Consider the following 23,870-nt stretch of genomic DNA (forward strand, 5'->3'; position numbering starts at 1 on the left):
TTTTTATTATTTACTTGATTGGGGCCCCCCTTGGCTATGCCCGTGGGTGTGAATGAGCCCTAAATCCTGGAGAATTCCAGCTTTGTGTGATCAGTGTTGGCTGCTGAAGCTGTCTGGGTTCATAGGACCCTAGGGCTGGGGTGGTGGCTTGGCCCCCGATAAAATATTTGAGGAGTCCCGTCCCCCCAGTTGTTGGGCATTGCCATTCATATGGTGTGTGTGCACAACATCATGTGATCATTTATGCTGGGCGGGGCTTACCTGCCCCCTCCCAATATTTTATTCAAGTTGGCTGGGCTCTTGCGCGGAGAGCATCTGTACTGCCCTTGGCTTGACTGGGCCGAGTGTGTAGAAAGGGCACAGATTTTTTTTAGCATGGTTGCAGAGAGAAAAAGAGACAAAGCATGACAGAGACAAAAAAGGATGCGAGCGTTGGATGTTCCTTCTTTGTTGCTTAGAAGGAAAGCAACGCCAAGACTGAAGGACAAACGCACAGGCCATGAATAGGAGTACATTTTTTTCAGAGTCACTACAATGACTGCCTTTTCCTTGAATTCCATCCAACACCAGGTTGAATATAATAGATCACACAGATTAAAGGAAAACACTTCTGAGTAAGAATGATTGGGTTCTTTTGCACGCAGAAACACAAAGCGCCTTTTTCTTTTTTTCAAATGCACCTGGGCGCATGTTCAGAGATGCTCAAGCGTGGGAGGGGAACATTATCCCTGCTATTGTACGCCTCTCTATAGCCCAGTTTAGAGGTTCACTGAATCACAAGGCAACACTTTTTTGGGGCTGCATGTTGGAAAGATCTCCTGCAGGTAGAAAAAGCCATCCTATTAATGGAGACATCCCACGACCAGGAGGAGGCTATGTGCTGCCCAGTTCCTTCAAGTTTTCTGCGTGCAGGTTGGGAGAGCATTCAAATGTACAAATGGCCTCCTGTGGCTTGATGTGATGCGGTCCAGGAAGAGGCATAGTTTGATTCATGGTGTAGTGGTTAAGAGCAGTGGACTCGTAATCTGGTGAACCGGGTTCGCTTCCCCGCTCCTCCACATGCAGCTGCTGGGTGACCTTGGGCTAGTCACACTTCTCTGAAGTCTCTCAGCCTCACTCACCTCACAGAACGTTTGTTGTGGAGAAGGAAGGGGAAGGAGAATGTTAGCCGCTTTGAGACTCCTTCGGGTAGTGATAAAGCGGGTTATCAAATCCAAACTCCTCTTCTAATTCTGCCAATAACACCCAGCATTTAGCGGTTAAGAGTTTTGAGAGACCAGGGTTTCAAATCCCCACTCAACGGTGAAGCTCAATAGGTGGCCTAGTGCCAATCACTCAGCTGGACCTACCTCACAGCGTTGTTGTGAGAATAAAATGGAGAGTGAGAGAATTATATACACCACCCCTTGAGCTCCTTGGAGGGAGGGTGGGGTTTATTAATATGCAATAATACTAGCAGTAACAGTAATGATGTGGGCTGGTTCAGGGAAAACCACTGCTAAATCAAATCAAATTCAGAGATTGCGCTTGTTAAATGGTGGCACTTCTGTATCTGCCAGAACACACCTCTGTGATAGAACTGGAGAGTTGGGACGCCGAGGATAATCTAGTCCAGTGGTTCCCAACCTGTGGGTCCCCAGATGTTGTTGGACTACAACTCCCATCATCCCTGAGCTCTGGCTTTGCTAGCTGTGGGTGATGGGAGTTGTAGTCCAACATCTGGGGTCCCACAGGTTGAGAAAGGCTGATCTAGTCCAACGCCTTGCAATGGACGAATACGCAGCTGCCACATACGGGGATCGTATCAGCAACCTTGGCGTTATCAGCACCACACTCTAACTTGCTAAGCTATGAGTGACCCAATATCTAAGCCATGAAATTTTGCACCGTCCCCACCAAAGGCAGACTGGGAGTTGTAGCTCACGGAAGGTCTTTTCCCAGAAAAATAAAAAGAGCATTCTCATGTCCCCAGGAAAAGCATAGTGGCCGCTAATGCACAACGCAACTTGTTTTGGCCACTCTTAAAAGTGAAGAAATTGTTGCATCCAGACCCAGGGTCTGCCCAGAAGCCAACAAAACAGCCAGAAAGATTTGGGATAGAACATATGGTCCCTGAGGAACCCCCACCCCCAGTACACCTGTGGAAAGTTCAGACCTCATAAATGTAATAATGGTGGATTTCCACCAGAAGTGATGAATGGAGGAGGAAAGGACATGTTGGGATGGCCTTGAAAACGTAGCTTTCTGGAATTACCAACAAAGGAAGAAAGGCAATTGAAGCTAATGGAGTACGCAGAACTGGCCAAAATGGCGGGAAGAATCTGAGAATAGCAGGACCAAAAGTTCATCAAGGACTGGACCAAATTTGTAAATTATTTGAAAGACAACTGTATTCAATCAAATACGTTGGTAGGATTGCAAGCAGCTTTGTAAGGAAATGTACAAAACCCACTTCATATAAGAATAATAATGTATGTTTTCATGTTTTTGATTTTAAAGCAACGGTCAAATAGTGAAAATGCAGAAATCTGAAATGAAAGATAGGAAATCATAAGGAAGGTGTCAGGGAACTGCCATCGGAGAGTCAGGTGGTGGAAGGGCTCAAGGAGGCTAGGAGAGCCTCGGATGCGGAGGAAGGAACCAGTAGGGGGAGAGGGAGAGTTCCTGCAGAAACTCAATCGGAGGAAGGGCTCCAAGATGTTTCCAGTGAGAATAGCGGGGAGGGCTCAGGACCTCCGCTGGGGACGCCCACTCTGCGGAGGAAACTGTCACGCAGAGAATCCAGAAGAAGAGTTTCCGTCAAGGAACTCTTATGTTGGAGTAAATTCCGGAAACGCCCACTGACGGATTCTGCCAGCGATTGAGGTAGCCATGGACCCATGGCTCCTCGGACTGGGAAAGTTTAGGAACTGATGGTAAAGCTTGGAGGCTTTAAACACTTACGCACGAGCAGCCCCCTTTTCCCATTACAGAAGGTTTGAAGGAAGTCAGGGCCCTAAAAAGCCAAAATGTGTAATATAAGAGGAGAGATTGCAATGGAAAGTATTATTGTAAAACTAATAAAAATGATATGAAAAAAGAAAACAAGGAAACGCAGCTTTCAAAGCCACCCATGCTGCTTTGTTTTCTAGCTTAATGGGGCTTACTCTATGGTAAATGGAGATAGGATTGCCATCGAAGGTTGTTTAATTGTGTGATGGTTTCGGTAGCATGCTCAGCCCTCTCCACTGCAATTGAAAAGGACTGTTGTAAATGTCTGTGTGTGTTTGGTGTGTGGTGAGCATTTAAAGACTGGAGTCGCTGGGAACAGCATATGCATGCTTCTTGCTGGACCAAGAACACAAATGAACAATACAGTCCGTTCCAGCTGTTCTAAAAGTGAAAAAATGGCTCCATCCAAACCCAGGGGTTTTGTACTTTTTCTCTTTTCTGCAATAAATTCTTTTCTCCCATTCTTCATTCCAAGCCAAACAAAATAAGCAAGTCTTTTAAGACCACCAGAACTGATACCACATATCAACAGAGATGGCAAACTGTCGAGCTTGAAACTTTTATTACTCAGATGATGTATTTTATAGCATACAGCGGTTCGGGATGTTCCATAAACAAAACTGAATTGCCATGAAGAATTGTCCTCTCCCTTTCCCTTAACAGTCTATTAAATGTTGTAAATGATGGGAGAGTTTTCTCCCCATCCCCCTTCCTCTTGTTACAAACATCTAAGTCTCCCCAGTTCCAGAATGATTTTTTTATAAATTTTTTAACAATATTTTTTAAACAAAAGCACTTAAAAAAAACCCAAAATATGATAAATGATTAAATTAAATGTTGGTTTTCAAACAAAATAAATACATTTTTTTTTGCAATTAAAAAAAATCGTTAACGTAACTCTGTGTTCTAAAGAAAACCACTGCTCCATACTGTTTTTTTTTTGACACAGGATTTTGATAGCTTAAATGTTAACTTAATTCTGCAGACCCTAGATATGCATCCAGGTTGATAGGAGTATTAATGATTAGCCAGTTTAAGAAAACAATTAGCTTTAAATAAATTAAAAACAACAACACCAGACATATCCACGGGGGCGGAGGGGGGGAATAAGAACCAGGGCTGCAATCCAAAGCATACATTTTCTGGAGGTAGACTCCATTGTGTAAAGGATCGCAACAGAATTGAGTAACTTCAAGGATGCTCACATGATCACTTAACAAGCTACCGTTGTTTTTTTTGTCCTTCTCCAACAGGCAGGCTTTGAGGGAGACCTGCAATTTCATCTGGTCTTCGCCGAGCGTCCTGGATTTCGATCAAGACGTGGTAAGAACTTTTGCTCAGCATTGCAGCTGAATGGAAAAAAAAAACCCTGGCCCAAAAGGTTCTGCCATTGGATTTCACACAAATAGTGTTCCTGCGTTGCTATCTCGTTCTGGAAAGGCAAAGGGCTATACGACTGCCCGTCTCTCCTCTTGAGAAGACCTATTTGTTCCTACTCCGTCCCCAGTCAACGACCTCATACCAAACAAGCACATGGGAAACATTTTATTGCTTGAGCCAACTGTATTATGGCGCCTGTAGTCTTGTGAGAGGGTGGGGTTGTTCCAGGGTGCAGATAGCCCCCCAAAAGTTAGGAAGCCCTGGTATACAGGACCCAGTGTTGTGAGAGCATAGGAAATAAAAAGGGGACTCATCACCCACTCCCCCCCCAAAAAAAACCCCCATCAAAACCCTGGAGCAGAGAGCAATATTAAACTAGATTAATTTAACCCTGAATGGGCATGATCCACATGAGCGGCTCAGGACTGTGGATCACGCTTCCCTAAAATCTTTAGGAACCCCTTTCTCCCTGTTCATGCAAACCCACTTGTCAAACGAAAGGGTAGCTAAAAGCGTTCCGAAGTTTGTCTGGTGTGCATTAGCTGGTCCTGTACTTGAGTTCTTCTGAAACGTTGCGGTAATTGTGAGAACAGAACAAGGGGGTGGGCCTTTCATTCCAGATTAGCATTCAGAGTAAAGAAGACAGTTCCCTTAAGAGCTGCTCTGTATGAGATTCCCAAGGGAGGGTTGCTACATAAGTCTAAGATCCTTCAGTGAAAAAAAAACCAAAAACAAAAAACTGGGGCTGGATACCACCACAAAGTGTTAACAAAGAAATAAGCTGTTCCGCTCTACCACAATATGCTGAAATATCAATTCATTCCTGGTACAGAAAGGGGAAGGCCAATCACTTAATTTTCTCCAGACTTTTACATCTGTCCCCCCCCCCCCCGCCCAAGCACCATGCTGTCACACTCAAGTGTGACCAAGAAACAAGGTTCAGGAAAGAGCTGTGAAGCAGGTTTGAGCCTAATTGTCCTGAGTCCCCAGGGACAGAGGCCAACTTTAGCCACCCCCTTGTCCTATCTCCAAGTGCACTTCTTCCTTGATCCCATAGAAGTCATAGAATTGATTGCCCATCATTCCTATGGAAATGACTATACCACCAGCTAAGTCTTCACTATGGAGTGCACTGCGTCTTTCTGCATCTTAGCACTGCACCCCCTTCCTGGGGCTCTACAGTGAACAGCCCCTCCTGGAACATACTCACATTTTGCAAGGTTCATTTGAGCCACAATCCCCCATGAAAGAACTCAAAACCTTCAGCTCAGAAGAAGGGAAGCCTCTTGAATAAGAAGTGCAGGTGTAAGAAACCCCCAGTTTAGTGGCGTTCAGTCATGGTGTCCCCAATATGTCAGTGTAGATGTATGCAATGCTATCTGGCCCTTTATCCAAATGCAGCTAATTTTCACAGAATTGGACCCTGAGGGTCATGTAGTCCAACTCCCTGCGGTGCAGGAATCTCAACTAAGGAACCATGACAGATGGCCCCTCAACCTCTCCTTAAAAACCTCCAAGGAAGGAGAAACCACCAGCTCTTCTGGGAGTCTGTTCCACTGCTGAACAGCTTTTACCAACAGAAAGTTCTTCCTGATGTTGAGTTGGAATCTCCTTTCTTCTAACTTTAGCTGTTGGTTTGGATCCTGGCCTCCAGAGCCGGAGAAAACAAGCTTGCTCCCTCTTTCATGTGAAAGCTCTTTAGAGATTTCCTCTGTCTTCCCTTATCTAGCCTAAACATACCCAACTTCCTCAACCATTCCTCCAAAGGCTTGGTTTCCATATCACTGATCATCTTGGTTGCCCTCCTCTGCCCACCTTCCAGCTTGTCATTATCTTTCTTAAATTGTGGTGCTCAGAACCGGACACAGTATTCCAGGTGTGGTCTGGCCAAGGCAGAATAATAGAGCAGTACAACGGCTTCCCTTGACCTGGACATTATACTTCTGTTGATGCAGCCTAGAAGAGCACCAGCTTTGCTTTTCTGCTGCTGCACCACACTGTTGACTCATGTTAAGCTTGTGGTCCACCAAGACCATTAGATCCTTTTCAAATTACTGGCAAGGCAGCTACCCCTCACATCTTATATTTTTGTAGCCGGTTCTTCCTGCCTAAGTGCAGAACCTTACATTTGTCCCTGTTGAAATTCATTTTGTTAGTTTGGGCCCAGTTCTCCAATCTGTTAAGGTCATTTTGAATTCTGATTCTGTCTTCTGCGGCATTAGCTACCCCTCCCAGTTTGGTGTCATCTGCAAATTTGATGAGCACCCCCTCCATTCCTTCATCCAAGTCATTTATAAAGACACTGAAAAACAACGGGTCCAGGAGAGAACCCTGTGGCACCCCACTGGTCACTTTTTTCCAGGCTGATGAGGAACCATTGATGAGTACTCTTTGGGTTCGGTCAGTCAACTGGCTACAAATCCACCAAACAGTTACCTTGCCCATCCCATGTTACCAGCTTCTCTGCAAGAATATCATGGGGAACTTTGTCAAAAGCCTTACTGGATAGTGATGTAGCTGATTTATTCCATATTGAGCTTGGCAGAGGCATCTCAACTAAATAAGAGATCGTCTTGCTGGAACAGCCCAGAGTTGTTCTACTGCAGGATTCTGTCTATAACAGATATGACAAAGATTCTGTCTCAGAGAAGCTCAGGTAAGGAGGACATTGAGGTCTAATGCTTTCCCTTTCTGGCTTGCCTACAGCATCTGGAATTTCTGATGTATACTGCAGCTGCAACTGGAGGTTCCATTTACCTGAGGAAAATCACCCCCAATCGGAAGCCACTAGCTTGTTGTTATATTTTAAAAGCAACAACACACCAACAATTTGTTGATGTCAAAGGGCTCAGGAGAAGCTGTTTATAATTTTTACCAACGTTTAGATTTCCACAGTTGAGCGGAACAATCAGAACATCAGGTTAAATAATCAAGACACTGGCTGAAATTAAATTGGAGGATGCTTACATATAAATTAGTCATGGAAGGGCACTGGGACACACCGCTATCAGGAGATGAACACAGATGTTGCCCACTGGAGGCCGAGGAGGAAACCCAGGACTGCAGAAGGAAGTAATGGGACTGATTCCATTAAGGCTGGGTCCACGGCTGCTATTCAAAAGCAATCTCTATTAAAGGCCATCCCTGACCGGAGCTTTCATGGCTGGCGGCAGCAAAGCACTTTAACAGAATTACCGTCATGCGGCTTTTGCTTTCCCTCTTCATAGTCCAAGAAAATTGCAAGTGATTAAGTGAAAATTTAGGGCTTTCGAAAGGCAGTAAAATATAGGTCTGCACTGGAGTAGGTCCTCCCTCTGCCCTCCATTTAATATTTTTCAGAGGTCAAACTGAAAGCACTGAATGGAACAGAGGAGGAATGCTGCACTTCCATATATGACACCAGGCAGTTTGTGGCCGTATTAATTCTTTGTTGTGTTCTACCTCTTTGCTGCCTTCCAATTAGTGCAGGAGAAGAGATTCTTCCATTTGCCTAAACCAGAAAGAGTGCACAGGGTTGTTGTGGTTGTTGTTGTTTTTTTGCAATAGTGACGGGTGGAAAATAAGTTTGCAAGGGACACACACCAAGTGCCACCGAGGCTGAAATTACCTCTGAAATCTTGGGTGCCACACAGATTAGCAGGCATTTTGGGACAGGCGGCAGGGAAGTGGCCAAACAACTGGGGAAGTGACCCCAAATTTCAGCTCAACAAGGGAGCCGAAGGCTGATGCATTTCACGACAGCCCCAGGCCTCCTCAGAAAGTCTCACCACGAGGTTTCAAACTGGGAGCCTACATGTGGCAAATCTTAATTTTAGGGTAACTTGCATTGAAACAGGACGCATAGGCAACACACTTCCCCTGTTCTCTGCTCCCAGTTAAGAGTTGCTGCAAGGAAGACTGCCTGCTAAGAGTTAGCAGCTGATGGTTTCCTCCCCTCCTCTATGAATTTCTCTTATCCTCATTTCTAAGTGAATGGCCCTTGCAGCATTTTCTGGCAGCAGGAGCTCCCAGACTATCACTGTTTTTGGGTGGGATTCGGTCTCTCACTGTCAAATTCAGGTTGCACAAATGATGCTGATTTGATTCCCTTGTGCGACTAACCGGCTTCTTTCTCACCAGGAAAATAACAAGGAAATGCACTGATGTGTTTTATCAATGGCTGCTGCTCCAATGACTGGCAGGTGTGTGCATGCCTCTGCCACTCCCTGGGAAGCAGCTGTTGGAGAAAGCCTTCTGCTTGTGGGCTTCACATTCAGGTTTACTGGATGGCCAATGTGTGAAATCGGCTCCTGGACCAGATAGGCCTTGGGGGTGTGTGTGTGAGCCAGCAGGGCTCTTTCCATGTCCTTACGATGCAGAAAATCTGGTTTAAAACCAGATCTGCCGCTTCTTTAATGGTACCCCCAAATGTGTCAACTTAAAGTGCACTTCCTCACCCAGTCTAGCAGCAAAGGGGTGGGGGCCCTGCAATATTCTTTTACAGAGCTACTTTTCCCTTGGGGTGTTAAGACTAAAGCCATGGCAGTGGTTTATTAAAGTCCGCAATGGAGATGTGCTCATAGCTAACTTCTAGGCTGGGGCGTCCTCGCTTTAGGTTGTTCCCTATGATGGTGCTTGAAAAATCCCTGAGCTTTTGGTGGAACTGGAATGATTGGGGGCCCAATCCCCTGGAGGCCCAGACTATTCCAAGGCAACCAACCCCATATTATAAGGGTCTTCAGGAGGGTCAAGCCCTTGGGCTAATACAGGGCTGGCCCAGGAGGGATGCCTTTCCTAGATCCTGAATACTCAATCCTGTCTGTGCTGTTGAGACAACTCCTGTGCAGTGGAACCAAGGTGGTCTGTGGGCATACCTTGTCTGCTACCGACAAATAATGCATACTTGGTCTTTTACGTGGGTCCATTTAAAAGTGTTGGTGTTCACCCATAAAACATTATATATGGCAGGGGACTCCTAAATCTAAACCTTAACCTTATATGAACCTGCCCAGACCCTGAGATTGTCAACTGAGGTCCTGCTCTGTGTGCCACCTCTGAGGGAGACCTAGAAGGTGACGAGAGAATGGGCCTTTTTTACAGCAACTCCCATTGATGGAATGCTCTCTGCAGGGAGGCCCCCCTGGCACCAACTTTGCCACCTTTTGGTGCCAGGAAATGGCATTTTTGGTTTTCTCAGGTATCAGGACAGCCCCAATGACTGGATGTTTGCATTGTTTGCTTTATTCTTCTTGTGAATCGCTTCAGGGCTCCTTGTTGTCGGAAGGGATTCACAAATCCAATAAACCGAAATGTAAACATTAACCACGGTTAGCAACACGAAGTGCCGCGACTCGCACCAGGCTTCATCTTGCCGCACAACTAAGTTGATACTGTTATCGAAAGGCCTGCGGCCATTTCTGCCCCCCACCAAGGACAGAGCTGCTTTTAAAATGAGGCGGGAATTGTGGTGTGAAGTACTCAGGAGGAACCTTGCCTTAGTAGCTGTGCCACCCTTCCTCTACTCCAGCCTCCATCAACCTTGGTGCTCCCTAGATGCTTTTGGACAACTCAGTAGTGCTGGCCAGGGCTGATGGGAACCGTAGTCCAAAAACATACTGAGGGCACCAGGTTGACGGAGGCCTCTCCACCGTAACTCCCTTCTCCCAAACTCCCTCAGACAGCTGAAGGCAGCCCTCTTTAGGGAAGCTTTTAATATCTGAAGGACTATTGTATTTTAATATTTTGTTGGAAGTCATCCAGAGTGGCTGGGGAAACCCAGCCAGATGGGTGGGGTATAAATAATAAATTATTATTATTATTAGCTAAAAACTTCATCTTACGCAGATAAATAATCCTCTTTGGGTGGCTTACTCATTCAAAAAACTGGCCTTCTAGAGTAGGAGAAATAACCAAATGACAGGTTTTAGCTAAAACCCTATGGCTCTGCAACACAATAAGTATCGGGAAAATAAACATAGAGTTGTATCTAGACCCACTGAAATTAAAGGACATGGCTAACTCAAGTCGATCAGTGTCAATGGGTTTACTCTGAATATGACTCACACTGGATACAACCCATAAAAATGAAACTCTTCTTGTCAGAACACAAAAGCCTTCCTTCCTTTTTTCTCTGTCTCTGTCCAAAACTTCAAATACCACATACATACGTACATATCTCCTCCTATTTACTGGCTTCTAAAGAACAACTTCCACTCCCCTCTTCCCATCCCGATTCCCTTTCTTGTTTCTAGGCTCAACTGTAAGGGTTAGGGTTCAACTGTGTAATTAGGAATAAGACTGGAATTAAAAAGTGTTAACACACAAACCCCAACCCAAAGGCTGAGCTGCTTCTTGATTAGCTGACAAATGTCATCCCCCACAACCTTCAACTTCAACCAATCAGCTGCAGACTGACTGTTTCTGAAATCATCTGGCGCACTGCTCTGAATTTCATTTAAGCTATGCTTTAATTTAATATAATTTAAGCGCATGATTAAGGAACATCCACACATTGCAACTGCTGAGAGAAGAACCAGTGTTTCTTGTACTGAACTCTTAACATGTGGATATCCTCTGTCCCTGTGCACACGCTTCTTTAAACACTTATGTACACGGCAATTAAAAGATTTCAACACTTTTGTATGAAATCACTATGTCAGACGTTCCCTTCAGGAAACTGGTACCAACGCTGGTGTATTCTGACAGCAATTGCAACGTATGGATTTGACCTTCTATCTGGAAAACAAGTTCCGGGGAAATCATCATGGAATCAGGCTGTTAATGTGAACCCACCGGGCAAGACGTTTTGTGGCTATAATTCTTCTAAAGTGGCTTTGGGGTTGCGTTCCCAGTACTTCGAGGTCCTCAAGCAACCCTCCGCTTGCGTCGTAACATTATCTTTGCTTCCCAAAACTCAAGATAGCAATTTGTCCGTTCGTATATATAAGATATATGCTATACATAATCTGCATAAAATAATACACCAATGAGAAAAGAAAAGAAAAAAGAAAAACAATACCCAGTGCAATTTTTCTTTTTTGGGAGGGGGGGGGGAAGAGTGAAAGAGAGAATTTTATCCCCTCTGAATGTCTAATCTGGAATGGGGGTTTCAGGGTCGGATGAAAGGGGGGGGGGGTGGAACAGGAGGAAAGCGAAGGAGACAAAACCATGAAGACAAGAGGAGTGGAAGAAAGGAGGGAGGAGGAGGGGGGTGTCTCTTTGCCTGACAAAAGCTGTCAATTACCAGAGTCTGGTGTGGAACGTGTCTGCCTTTGTCCCCCCAAAAGACATCTGCTGCGTTCTGCCTCCTGCCAGTTGGTCACTGCAAGCCAGGAGGCGCCTGGTGAAAGCCATCTCTGCCTGGCTCTCCGCGCTCCCTATTCAAGCCCGCCGTGTTCTTTCTCGAACCGAAACAATGACCCGGCGGGATGTGGGGCTGAATGAGCGACGGGGGCGGGATGGAGAAAGGGGAGCCTCGAAACAAAACCAAAAAGCAGGCACGGAGGGAGTGGGGGACGGCGACGGCACTTGAGGACACGGCTGAAAAGAAACATGCTTCGCCCCCAGGAACATATTCGTAAGCATGCTGGGAGTTTTTCTTCTTAGGTATCTGGACCACAAAAGGTCGCTCGGTCCTTTCCCTGGTTGCTGTAGCTCAGTTCCTTGCCCAAATCCTTTCTCTTCTCTCTCTCTCTCTCTCCTGTTGTGTTTTGCTTTTTGTTTTGTTTTTAAAGTGCGTGTCTTCCTCCTCCTCCTGGCTCTCCACCACCAACCCCGCCTCCCTCTCAGGCTGTCAGTTTCTGAATTGTCTTGTTGTAGTACTGCGTGATGGGGGGCGTCAGGGGGTTCCAGTTGTTGGCGTGCAGCTCAATGACCTCGAGGAGGAGGGACCGGGTCAGCATGGACTCCGAGGGGCACAGCATCTTGTCGCGGGCAATCGCCAGGAGATCCATCATCATCTCGGGCAGCTGCTCCTCCAGGAGCCGGCCGGTGCTTTGCAGCTGTCGAGAAAGAGAGAGAGAATGAGAACGGGGTCAAACACTGGGCATTAAAGAGGGCCCGTCCCGCCCTGGTGCCACCAAGTCCACCTTGTCTCTCCACCTGGGAAGAAAGGAGGTGGAGAAGGAAGCCTCGTCTAGTTTTGCTTTTCTTTGGGAAAGCTTACGCATTTCGCTCTGGGGCTGCAAAACGCAGCAGTCCAGAGAGGCTCATGGGATCAGGCTGCGGCCATCATGCTACGTCTCTGCTTAAAAGGATCACAGCGTCTGCCAGTGAGCCGCCAGGCTGGTTTTGGTGTACAAAGTCCTACACAGTGGACACTCGGGTTGCGAATGGGATCCGTGCGGGATGCACATGCGAAACCCGCAGTGTTCGCAACCCACGTCTACACACAGGCAGGTTGCGATTCGGCGCGTCTGCGCATGTGCAAAGTACAATTTAGTGCTTCTGCGCATGTGTGGCCGCCACAACCCGGAAATAACCCGTTCCGATACTTCTGGGTTTCGGCGGTCCGCAGCCCGAAAAGACACAACCTGAAGTGGCTGTATGCCTGTACAGCTTGGGACCAGGATACTTAAAATATCGTCTTATCCCTTATATACTGCGCTCTGCCAGAGAGGGCGCCCTGCGGATATTTAGTTTATTAATTTAATTTGTATACCACCCTTCATCCATAGATCTCAGGGAGGTTTCACATCATAAAAATGCAAGATAAAATAGATGATGAAACAAGAACAAAGCAAACCAATAACACCCCCCCTCCCTCATTAGGAGGTCCAGTTCAAATGATACCAGAATCCAGGCTTTAGCATGGTGGCAACTCCTCGCTGGAGCCAGATGCTTTCTCTGTTGTCTATTGAGAATCTGCTAAAGGCCTTTTTGCAACAAGCCTTTTAAATGAGCAGTTTTATCCCATCCTGTATCTGCATTGGTTTTGATTTTTATTTATTTGACTCTAAAAAGTATAAACATACAAAAAAAAAAGCCCAAACACAATTCAAAGTCCCAAATATTGAGATTACTCTGAATCTCCTGACTGCCCCCCCATCACTTCCATGGGTCCAAATGATAATATTTACAACCACCTATCAATACTTGTCCAAATGTTATCCTTCCAAATTATCCATACTTTCCATTACTTTACAAGTGGTGTTTAAAATCCTGCTAATGTTTTAACCTGCTTACAATGGTCTTTTAAATAAATTATAAACTTCCCCCATTCTTTTTTAAAGTTCTTGTCCTCTTGATTTCTGAGCTTCCCAGTTAATTTTGCCATTTCAGCATAGTCCGTCAACTTGGTTTGCCATTCTTCTCTGGTTGGGGTTGTTCCTTCCTTCCGTCTTTGAATTTGTTTTTGTACGCAAAACCATTTTAATTGTGCTTTTATGTGAGGCAGTTTAAATGGCTGGTGCTTTTATTTTTAAGCCCCCCCCCCCCGGTGTGCTTTTATAGGAAGAAATTCGTAAATGGAAATAAATAAACAGTGACATTATTTTGATTCATATCCTGCCTTTCAAACGCAACATCAGGGCAGCTGGACACAGCAAGCGTATGGCCCTATTGGGATATTTACTCCTGCAGGATTACAATTTATTTTATTTATGGCAGTAATACACAGGGCCGTCTTTAGCATATGTGCCCCGGGGTGCAAAGATCCGCCCAGCACCCCCAAATTTAGTTTAGCCGCCACCAAATTAACTTTTCTTGAGTTTTTTTGGGGGGGAGGGGGAAAACCAAATTTGTTGACCTTTTTTTGGGGGGGCGGGCCTCGTTCGCCTGTAACAACAGAAAAAACTGTTTTGTTTCTTGACTCGTCGGGATTTTCACTCCATTGCTTTTCACTGCCGCCAATCGAGAGGGACCGGTATACAGTAGCTATACATTTGGTGCCCCCCAGAATTTGGCACCTGGATGCCCTGCACCCCTTGCAAAGATGGCCCTGGTAATACCCCACCTTTTTCTCTAAGCGGCTCAAGGTCTCCCAGGTCCCAGTCTATCCACTACAGCAATCGGTGTGGGCGTGTGTGGTGCAAACAATTATTGACCAGGCTCTCAGCACCTCTTTCGCATCCATTGACTGATTTTCAACCATAGAGAGACCAACAAGAAACCAAAAAAACGAGGGGATCCATCTCCTGGCCTGCGTCTCAAAATGAAAATGTCAGTATTCCTACCTCCATTGCACAGCAAAGGACAGCATCTTCCTTTATGTCCTGAGACTGCAACAACTGTAAAAAATACAAGAAAGCAAAAACACACAGTGAGATGCCACTTAGAAAACCCTTTCATGTACTAGAGATTTTCCTTAGCTTCCATATTAATCTATCCATTAGACTGGGGGTGGGGAGTACCTGAAGCCTTCTGGAGACTGTTGGACTTCAACTACCCTAACCCTAACCCTAGAATGGTCAGGGAGGATGAGAGCTTAGTCCAGCAATGTCTAGAGGGCTACAGGTTCCCCGTGTTTACTTTAGACCAGCTTCCCGCAACTTTGCACCCTCCAGTATGAGCAATAGTTGTCAGGGACTGGCTGGAACCCTGAGGAGTGGTGACTGGAAACTGAGGAGTGGGACACTGGGAGAAGTGGGGGTTGGAGACTGACTTGGAAGAAGGGGTCAATGATCTGGGGGAGCCTGGAACAGGCGGGAGGCGAGAGGCAGAGGCAGGAGAAGCTGCAGAATTGGAGAGTAAAGAATGGCTGCAGGAGCAGAGAGAGAGATCAGGCTGTTGTAGAGTCAAGGTCTTCCACATCTTCTCCTGGGACCAGGAGAGGATTTGGAGCAGGGGCAGGTTACACACAGACGCAGTCATGGCCTGCTTGCACGCAGCTTGGGTGGGCAAGACACATAAACTGAGGTCTCCGTTGCAAATATACCCACAACATAACTGGCTGTGTTTAGCTCTATAAATTCTTTATGCATCATATAAACATAACTCTTTTCACATTATCTAATTGAGCAGAAGCAATTAAGGACCAACATCTAGAACAGGAAATACAAATACAGGGGATGCTCGGGTTGCGAACGTGATCCATGCAGGATGCATGTTTGCAACCCGTGTCTGCGCGGGTTGTGATTCGGCGCTTCTGCGCATAGAGCAATTTAGCGCTTCTGCACATGTGCGACCGCCAAAACCCGGAAGTAACCCGTCCCGGTACTTCCGGATTTCGGTGGTCCACAACCCGAAAAAACACAACCTGAAGTGGCTGTAACCTGAGGTATGACTGTAGATCAGTTCTTATATACATAAGGTCCAAATAGAAGCTTTTGTGCTCCATGTATGTAGAAATGAATCAGTTTTTTAAATGTAATGTCCAAATAAAAGCTTTTTGTGTTCCACGCACATCTTAGCGATGTGTCAAAGGCAACAACTTTAAGGAGCAGTACTTTAAGGGTGCATGCCAAGGAGTAGCTGAGAGCCATAGAACGGATGGACACGCCTTCCCCTAACTTAATAAGTGCACTTTTGACAATAAAGAGCTAATTCCACACTCTGGACATGCCATGAAAGTCAGGGATGGTGGGTACTGTACTGCAAAACATGCTGAGGACACCAGGTTGGGGAAGGTTGCTCCAGACCTTCCCTTCTCCACGGCTGTCTTCTTCGTCCACCAGGGCCACCCAAATGTCTCTGGGAGGACCCCAGGCAGGGGAGGCTGGAGACAGCCATCCCTCGCCGCTTGCCTCTTCTGCCTTTGAAGGAAGGAAATGGCGGGAGTTGAGTTAATCTCCTTTGTCAGACGAGGAGCGGCCTTTGCTTTTGGAGCTAGAATAACACTGTGCAGAAGATTCCTTGGCATTCCATGTGGGAGAACCACCCAGCCGGCAGACAGACTACATTTCCTGGCTGTCTGAAGCTGCACTAACTTTGTGAGAAGAGGATGTGTGACTTCATCTGAAGAACGCTGGGAAACACAAAGCACGAGAAAGACACACACACACACAACCCAGGTGCAAGAGAAGGCATTCTGAAAGCTCCTTGCCCATGAAGCGATAGGGGCTCAGTCTGTTTCCATGCATTCCCTATGGGCAGTGCTATGCCATCCATGTTTACACTTCTCAGGAGAGGACTCTGGCAGGTCACCCCAGAGCAAGGACAAGGAAAGGGAAGTGATGAAAGCAACACCATGTGAGTGACAAAGCCTCTTCCAAGGAGACGGCCTCACTCATCACTTCTTATTGCTTCCCTCCCACATTTTAAGTAGACCTGGAAATGGGAATAGGGAGGGCATTTCCTCTGCCAGCTGGCACGGCATTCCTCTTCCAGGATCAGCTCGCTGTGGGTTCACCAGTGGAGCTGAAACAGTAGCTGGTCTGCAACGCTTACAGCTGATCTGCAACGCCTTCTGGTACTGCAGAAGGGCCAAGCTGCCATGTCTAGAAGAGGGTCAAATCCTGCCGCTGAGCAAACTACAGAGAGGAGTACTGCATAAAGGTGCTGGAGAGCCAGTGTGGTGTAGTGGTTAAGACCGGTGGACTCGTAATCTGGTGAACTGGGTTCGCTTCCCCGCTCCTCCACATGCAGCTGCTGGGTGACCTTGGGCCAGTCACACTTCTCTGAAGTCTCTCAGCCCCACTCACCTCACAGAGTGTTTGTTGTGGGGGAGGAAGGGAAAAGGAGAATGTGAGCCACTTTGAGACTCCTTAAGGGGAGTGAAAGGCGGGCTATCAAGTCTAAACTTCTTCTTCTTCTTCTTCTTCTTCTTCTTCTTCTTCTTCTTCTTCTTCTTCTTCTACCACACCTTAAGGAGGCAGTGCTGTACCTCCTGTTTAAGATGTCCTTCCTAACTCCAGAACTTTAGACAACTATCGGCTAGTTGCAAATGTCTGCTTTGGGGGCAAGTGCTCAAGAAGGCGATGGTGCTTCAACATAAACGGAAGCCGATTTTCTGGACCAATTTCAGTCTGTTTCCAGGCCCACTTTTGGCCCCGTGACAGCCTTGGGTGCTTTGCTTGAGGGCCTTTGTCAGGAAAGAGACAGGGAGAGCACATGCTTTTCAATATCTAGGTGAAGCTGCTGAGATGTGGGCTCAGGGGATCTGGAAGAAAGAGGAACCAATATGCACGGTTTCTCTGTTCCACCTGAGGCAGGTGAGGCAGGATAGCAGCTGGATGTGGGCCGAGAACCCAAAAAAACCAAAAACCCTGAATCCAGGAAAAACAGGTGCTATGGGCTGCAGGTTCTTGGGTCCATGATTTTGAGAAGATTTTCCAGATGTGATTGCGCTCCCCTTGAAAGAGCAGGTCCACAGCTTGGGGTTGCTCCATGATCCAGCATTGTTGCTTGAAGCTCAGGCGATTTCAGTGGCAAGGAGTGCCTAATTCCAGGTACTTCTGCCTTACCCCCCAGCTCCAGAATCAGAAAAGGATCTATTTGGGCAGTGTGGGATTCTGTCCTGCATTCCTGGCCACACAGCAATCCGCAGTGCTGAAAGCAAGAGGGGCGGCAGTCTGTACCACACGCCGTGATGTCTCCAGATCAAATCCTACTTTGACAATGAGCTCACTAGGTGGCTTTAGTCAAGCTGTTCTCTCTCTTATCCTCAGCTTTTCCACCTGCACTATGGGGATAATAATACTGGGTTCCTAAAAAGGGCTGTTGCAAGGATTCCTGAGATAATATACATGAAGCACTTTGAAAAATGTAGCATTTTAAGAATGATGATGTTCAGTTTTCTAGTATGAAATGGGAGTGTGGGGGAGGGAATCTGAATGTAGGGGGCATTTCTGGTGTAATCCTCCAATGCCAAACAAAGCAGTAACCATTTTTGAGTTTTTGAAACTGTTTGGAGGGTGGTTTTTTTGTTTTTTGTTTTATTCAAGTGGTGTATAAATCTTGTGAAATGAAATAAACGAAATAAATAAAATTCTCAGCCTCTGGGCTACTGTGCCAGAGGAGCAGGACCCCCCCCCCCAAGCCATCTCACACGTGGTGGGTGTCTAAGTGACAGAGGGCCTTTTCAGTGGTGGCACCTAAATGGGTGGAAACTTCTTCCCAAGGGAGACTTGCCTGGCCCCATCATTTATAGGAAGTTAAGAGTGACCAGCTCTGTTCCTTAGGGAGTAATGGTGGTAACAACTAGGCCATGGGTGTGTGTGGCCTATACATGGTTTGGGAAATCTTATTTTCAGAGGGGAAGGGCCATAGCTCAGGGATGCAACCTCTGCTTTGCATGCAGAAAATCCTAGTTTTAGTCCATTGCATCTTCAGCTAGGACTGGCAACGACTCCTGCCTGAAAGCCACTGTCAGTCACTCAAACAATACTGAGCTAGATAGGCAAATGGATTGATTCGTCTAAGGCAGCTTCCTAAGATACAGACAGACACACACAGCAGTTTCAGGGGGCTTTTGGGAAAGCAGGTAATTAATTTCTCCTATGCCCCACACCTCATTCTTGCAGTCCTCTAAACTGCAGCGAGCTTTTACAGTATTGCTGTTTCGGCTGCGATTTCAAAAAACAACAACCAAACAAACCGAAGTCTCTGGGTAGCTGTGCTCTTTGCGATAAGTCCTGCTAAGGCTACTTTTCCTTGATTTGAAAACACTGCATTGTTGCGGTGCTCAATGGCTGGGATTAAGCACACTCCCAAAGCTTTCTAAGAATGGAAGCAAACATGAATGGGAAAAAAAAGTTAAACAAAACACAGATGAGAATGACTCAGGGAAACACTTCCTGCGGCTAGATCGCAGTTAAACTGTCTGCCTTTAATAATATAAAACTCATGAGAGCTGAGAGGGTTAGTGCAAATATTCCAAAAAGTGCTCTTTTTTTTTGCTGCCTCCTGCAAACTTTAAGAAGACTCTGCACTGAACTGGTGGCAGCGATGGCCTGAGGGTTAACTAGCAAAATGCCTGTTCTCATCCCAGCATAGGGATTCCCTGAGCCCCACATCCAGCCCTGCTTCACCACTCCTCAGCCGCCTGGCCAGTTCCAGCCTGTTTACTCTGTCCAGTATTACGTCACAATACTGCAACTTGGGAGTCATCCCAAGTTAAATTATGGAACCCTTTGCCACAGGATGTGGTGAAGGTCAGCTTTGAGGGCTTCAAAAGCGGATTTGAGAACTTCATAGTGCAAAGATCTCTCAGTGGCTACTTGTTTCACTTGGCTAAGTGAAACCTTCCAAGTTCAGAAGCAGTAAAAAGGTAAAGGTAAAGGGACCCCTGACCATTAGGTCCAGTCATGGCCGACTCTGGGATTGCGGCGCTCATCTCGCTTTATTGGTCAAGGGAGCCAGCATACAGCTTCCGGGTCATGTGGCCAGCATGACTAAGCCGCTTCTGGTGAACCAGAGCAGCGCATGGAAACGCCATTTACCTTCCCACCAGAGCGGTACCTATTTATCTACTTGCACTTTGACGTGCTTTTGAACTGCTAGGTTGGCAGGAGCAGGGACCGAGCAACGGGAGCTCACCCCGTTGCGGGGATTCGAACCGCCAACCTTCTGATCAGCAAGTCCTAGGCTCTGTAGTTTAACCCACAGCACCACCCGCGTCCCCTTAGAAGCAGTAGATCTCCTCAATTGAGCTGCTGGGGAACATCACCACGGAGGACCTTACGGTCTTCAAACAAAAACATCTTGGAGGTCCCGGGCCACAGGGAGGTTAGGCTGGCCTCAACCAGAGCCAGGGCTTTTTCGGCTGTGGCCCCGATCTGGTGGACCGCTCTGTCACAAGAGACTAGGTCCCTGCGGGACTTGACATCTTTCCACAGGGCCTGCAAGACAGAGCTGTTCCACCAGGCCTTTGGTCAAGACACAGTCTGACCCCCTCCTTCTGAAATCCTCACAGAACTCTAGCCCAATGGTTGCCATTTATTTGATTTGAACTGATTTTATAATGAACTGATTTTAGAATGCTGTATTATTTTACTGTTGTTAGCCGCTCTGAGCCCGGCTTCAGCTGGGGAGGGCGGGATATAAATAAAATATTATTATTATTATTATTATTATTATTATTATTATTATTATTATTATGTTATTAAGAGAGCCGCTGCACTTAGGTCCAGCTTCCCATTGGCATTGTAAGAAGCAGGGTGCTAGGCTAGATGGCTCTCTGGCCTGATCCAGTCCCATCTTAACATTCCTAAATGTGTGTGTGAATAACAGTAAGAGTGGAATTCAACATAGCGCTAAGGTGAAAGTTTCATCGGCACAAGGATTTATCCTTGAGCGACAGAATCTTCTTCCCGTCTCCCAGCCTGCCCCGTAAATCTGTCCTATGGCTTCCAACAATCCTCTGGAGCAAATTTGGAGACCATGCTGGATTTCAGGCAGGAATCTCTCCCAATCCTACCTAGAGATGCCAGGGAAGGCAGATGTTCTACCATTGAGCTATGGTCCTTCTTCTCCAAGGCGACGAGGAGAAGAAGTCCTTTGTTTTGCGAGTGGAAGTTGTTCTATCCGAGTAATCATTGAGTGGAATCCTGCCCTCAGCCCTGTCTCAGGATCCTTTCCTTGCTGCGACAGGAGACTCGACTGAGCCGAAACGGCTTTTGCACAGTAAGCCTGCAGGGCAAAGAGCTGGCTGGCTTTTGCTTGGACCAATTAGATGACTCTTCCCCCTTCCCTGCCGCTGTTCCTTCGTCTCCTGCTCTCCTTCCTATGGGCTCCCAGGTCGCAGCAATGCTGAAGCAACAGCAGAATTACGGTTCGGTGCAACTCTTAAAGGCTACAGCCTCTCTGCCTAGCATCCCTATTCCCCTTGGGGCTCCTGAAATATTATGTTGGAATACTAAATCCATTTGCCCATAATGCTTTTCATGTGTATCCCTCCATGATAATCATTCCAACTCTCGAGAAGGGAGAAGTCGGGGCCGGGTGTTTTCCTTCCTTCCTTCCTTCCTTCCTTCTCTCTCTCCCCTTCCTTCTTTCTCCTTCCTTCCTTCCTTCCTTCCTTCCTTCCTTCCTTCTTTCTCTTTCTCTCTCTCTCTCTCTCTCCTTCTATTTCCTTCCTTCCTTCCTTCCTTCCTTCCTTCCTTCTCTCTCTCTCCCTTTTTCTCCTTCCTTCCTTCCTTCCTTCCTTCCTTCCTTCCTTCCTTCTCTCTCTCTCTCTCTCTCTTTCTTTCTTTCTTTCTTTCTTTCTCCCTCCTTCCTTCTTTCCTTCTGGTTGGAACAAGCCCTTTGTTCTAAAAATAAAACAAGGGAAACTGGTGGAGAAAGGGCTGCGCAGGGTTGTCAAGCGTTAATAAGGAAAAGGTATGGGGTGGGGGCCTGTAAGCTGCAAAACTATGGCCCCGTTGCCAAACATGCCGTGTGACTCGTCACTGGCCAACCCCGGAGACGCCTTACCTCCCTGAGGCAGGTATAGATGGGGCAGACGAGGACTCGGAAGGGCTCCGCAGTGCTGCTCCTCATGGTGCCAAAGACCTCGCAGAGGAAGGTGATGAAGCCCAGCCAGTGCTCCACGTCGCTCTGCTGCAGCTCTTCCCGCACGGTGAAGTCTTTCTGCAAAAAGAAGAAGAAGAAGGGGAGGAAAATGTGAATGTGAATTCAGAATGTGGAGAGGCAAATCTCTTCCATTATAAGGTCCCGGGAGCAGGTTGCATTGTTAATTCTTCTTTTTATTATTATTCAATTCATAATAAATTAATTAAATTTGTATACTGCCCTATACCTGCAGGTCTCAGGGCTGTTACAACATAAAATCACAACACAAAAAACACAAAAAGAAAAACAACAACTCCTTCAAAGATTAGCGGAGCACATAACATGTGGGAACCAAAGCAAAATGGAAAGAGTTGAACCAGGCATAGGCAAACTTGGCCCCTCCAGATGTTTTGGGACTACAATTCCCATCATCCCTGACCACTGGTCCTGTTAGCTAGGGATTGTGGGAGTTGTAGTCCCAAAAACATCTGGAGGGCCGAGTTTGCCTATGCCTGAGTTGAACTATGGTCTGTGCATCTTGGTGCTACATCAAAAGGCATGTTATCTATGCCAAGTTTTCTGGGGGAGCAAATGGGAGAAGCAGTAAGGGATAGCACAGTAAGGTGTAAAGGTTAAGGGACCCCTGACCATTAGGTCCAGTCGTGACTGACTCTGGGGTTGCGGCGCTCATCTCGCTGACCTTCTGATCGGCAAGTCCTAGGCTCTGTGGTTTAACCCACAGCGCCACCCACATCCCAACAGTAAGGTATACTACTTGTTTAATGAAGCAAGATCATCTCTGCAAAGAAATCCAGGAACCGAAGCCTATAAACAGGACAGGTGTATGTACAGGTAAGTAGGCCCAACAGTGGATTACAACAACTCCATCTCTCTGGAAACCTCCTGATCTGTCCCTAGTCCTCTTCCTTAGAAATCCAACAGTTGCCACTGAAACCCCCTGCTTCTAGGGTAAAGTGCTTATTGTTACTCTTGATTCCTGCAACCATGGACCACATCAATAGGTTTTGAAAGCTGCAAAGTGTCCTGCAATTTCCAATGCATGATCTGAGCTGCTTAGGATAACCACATGGATTCTGGATTATGATTCAGGCAGCAAAACGAAACAGCTGTGCTAAAGCAAAAATAAAAAGTGGGGGACAGAAGAGCCATGCATTCATTTGTGCAGGTTTTGATCCTGCCCTGTCTCAAGAACTGCCAGTGGAAAAAACAACGCTTTAAGGCAGAAAAACAGAACGAAAACTACCCTTGAACCCCAGGCAAATCCCAGGGGATGAAAGCCCGTTCCATGAGAGTTGCTCCCGATGCCTTCATTTTCTCCCCCATGGAAATACACGATTGCATTTATATATATATATTAAAAAATCTTGCTAAAAAGCTGACCGCACTCTGATCATATATTATTTATTTATTAGTCACCTCATGAAAATACTTCTCTAGGCAACAAGTTGATGCAAATGAAATTAAAGCAATATTACAATTCCACACCAATAAAACTCGCTCGGCAATAAAATCAGCACGGCGTAAACACCACGTCAGTCACTCAAAGATGATCATTAGTAGCAGAGTGTCCCTGCGAAAGCTAATACTAATCTGTTGCCACCAGTCTAGAAGGCCACGTAGAACATCCCATGATGTTTAACATATATTAAAAGATATTAGAAAATCTGGGAGGCTCCTGAAAAAGGGAACCGAGGATGAATGACTTGAAATTATTCCACACTTTATGGAAATAATGGTGTGCGTCTTTATGAACTGCTCGCTGGGCCATTTTATGGTGTCAAGATGTCTTACTATTTGTTACATGGTGCCTTCCCAGATGTTGCCGGACCCCAGTTCCCATCAGCCCCGGGCAGAAGGGCCAATGGCTAAGGATGATGGGACTTGTAGTCAACATCTGGAAGGCGCCATTGTAAGCCACTTGGCTCCTTGCTCTTAAAGCTGATTGTGGCGTTTGCCTCCTAGGTGGGTCATAAGGAAAGGGTTAAAATGAGTGTGATGTGATTGGCCAGAGAGAAACTGATAGGAGGAGTTAGAGTGAGAGTCGGTGTTGTATGAAAGTCAGTTGAGAGTTGGGAGTTGGAGAAGTAAGAGGGAGGATAAGTCTGTGGGTTGGTCGAGTTGTGTTGTGAGGG

The 23,870-nt window shown here is 46.5% G+C and overlaps 1 protein-coding gene across 12 annotated transcripts in view; it reads right to left on the bottom strand.

The window, feature by feature from the left end:
• Positions 1 to 3,536: 3,536 nt before the first annotated feature.
• Positions 3,537 to 23,870, bottom strand: part of CTIF (cap binding complex dependent translation initiation factor) — a 178,476-nt gene continuing 158,142 nt past the window's right edge. For 4 of the 12 annotated variants that reach the window (XM_083702736.1, XM_083702735.1, XM_083702738.1 and 1 more), the window contains 3 exons: positions 21,640 to 21,795; positions 14,523 to 14,576; positions 3,537 to 12,350 (listed from right to left, as the gene is read on the bottom strand). In XM_083702736.1, the coding sequence (XP_083558862.1) occupies positions 12,135 to 12,350; positions 14,523 to 14,576; positions 21,640 to 21,795 (426 nt within the window). In that variant the 3' untranslated portion in view covers positions 3,537 to 12,134. The remainder of the gene's footprint in view (positions 12,351 to 14,522; positions 14,577 to 21,639; positions 21,796 to 23,870) is intronic. The other 8 variants (XR_014556181.1, XR_014556183.1, XR_014556186.1 and 5 more) reach the window with 3 other exon arrangements.

The sequence above is a fragment of the Podarcis gaigeae genome (assembly GCF_964106915.1).
Source record: "Podarcis gaigeae genome assembly, chromosome: 11".
In the NCBI taxonomy this organism is placed as follows: domain Eukaryota; kingdom Metazoa; phylum Chordata; class Lepidosauria; order Squamata; family Lacertidae; genus Podarcis; species Podarcis gaigeae.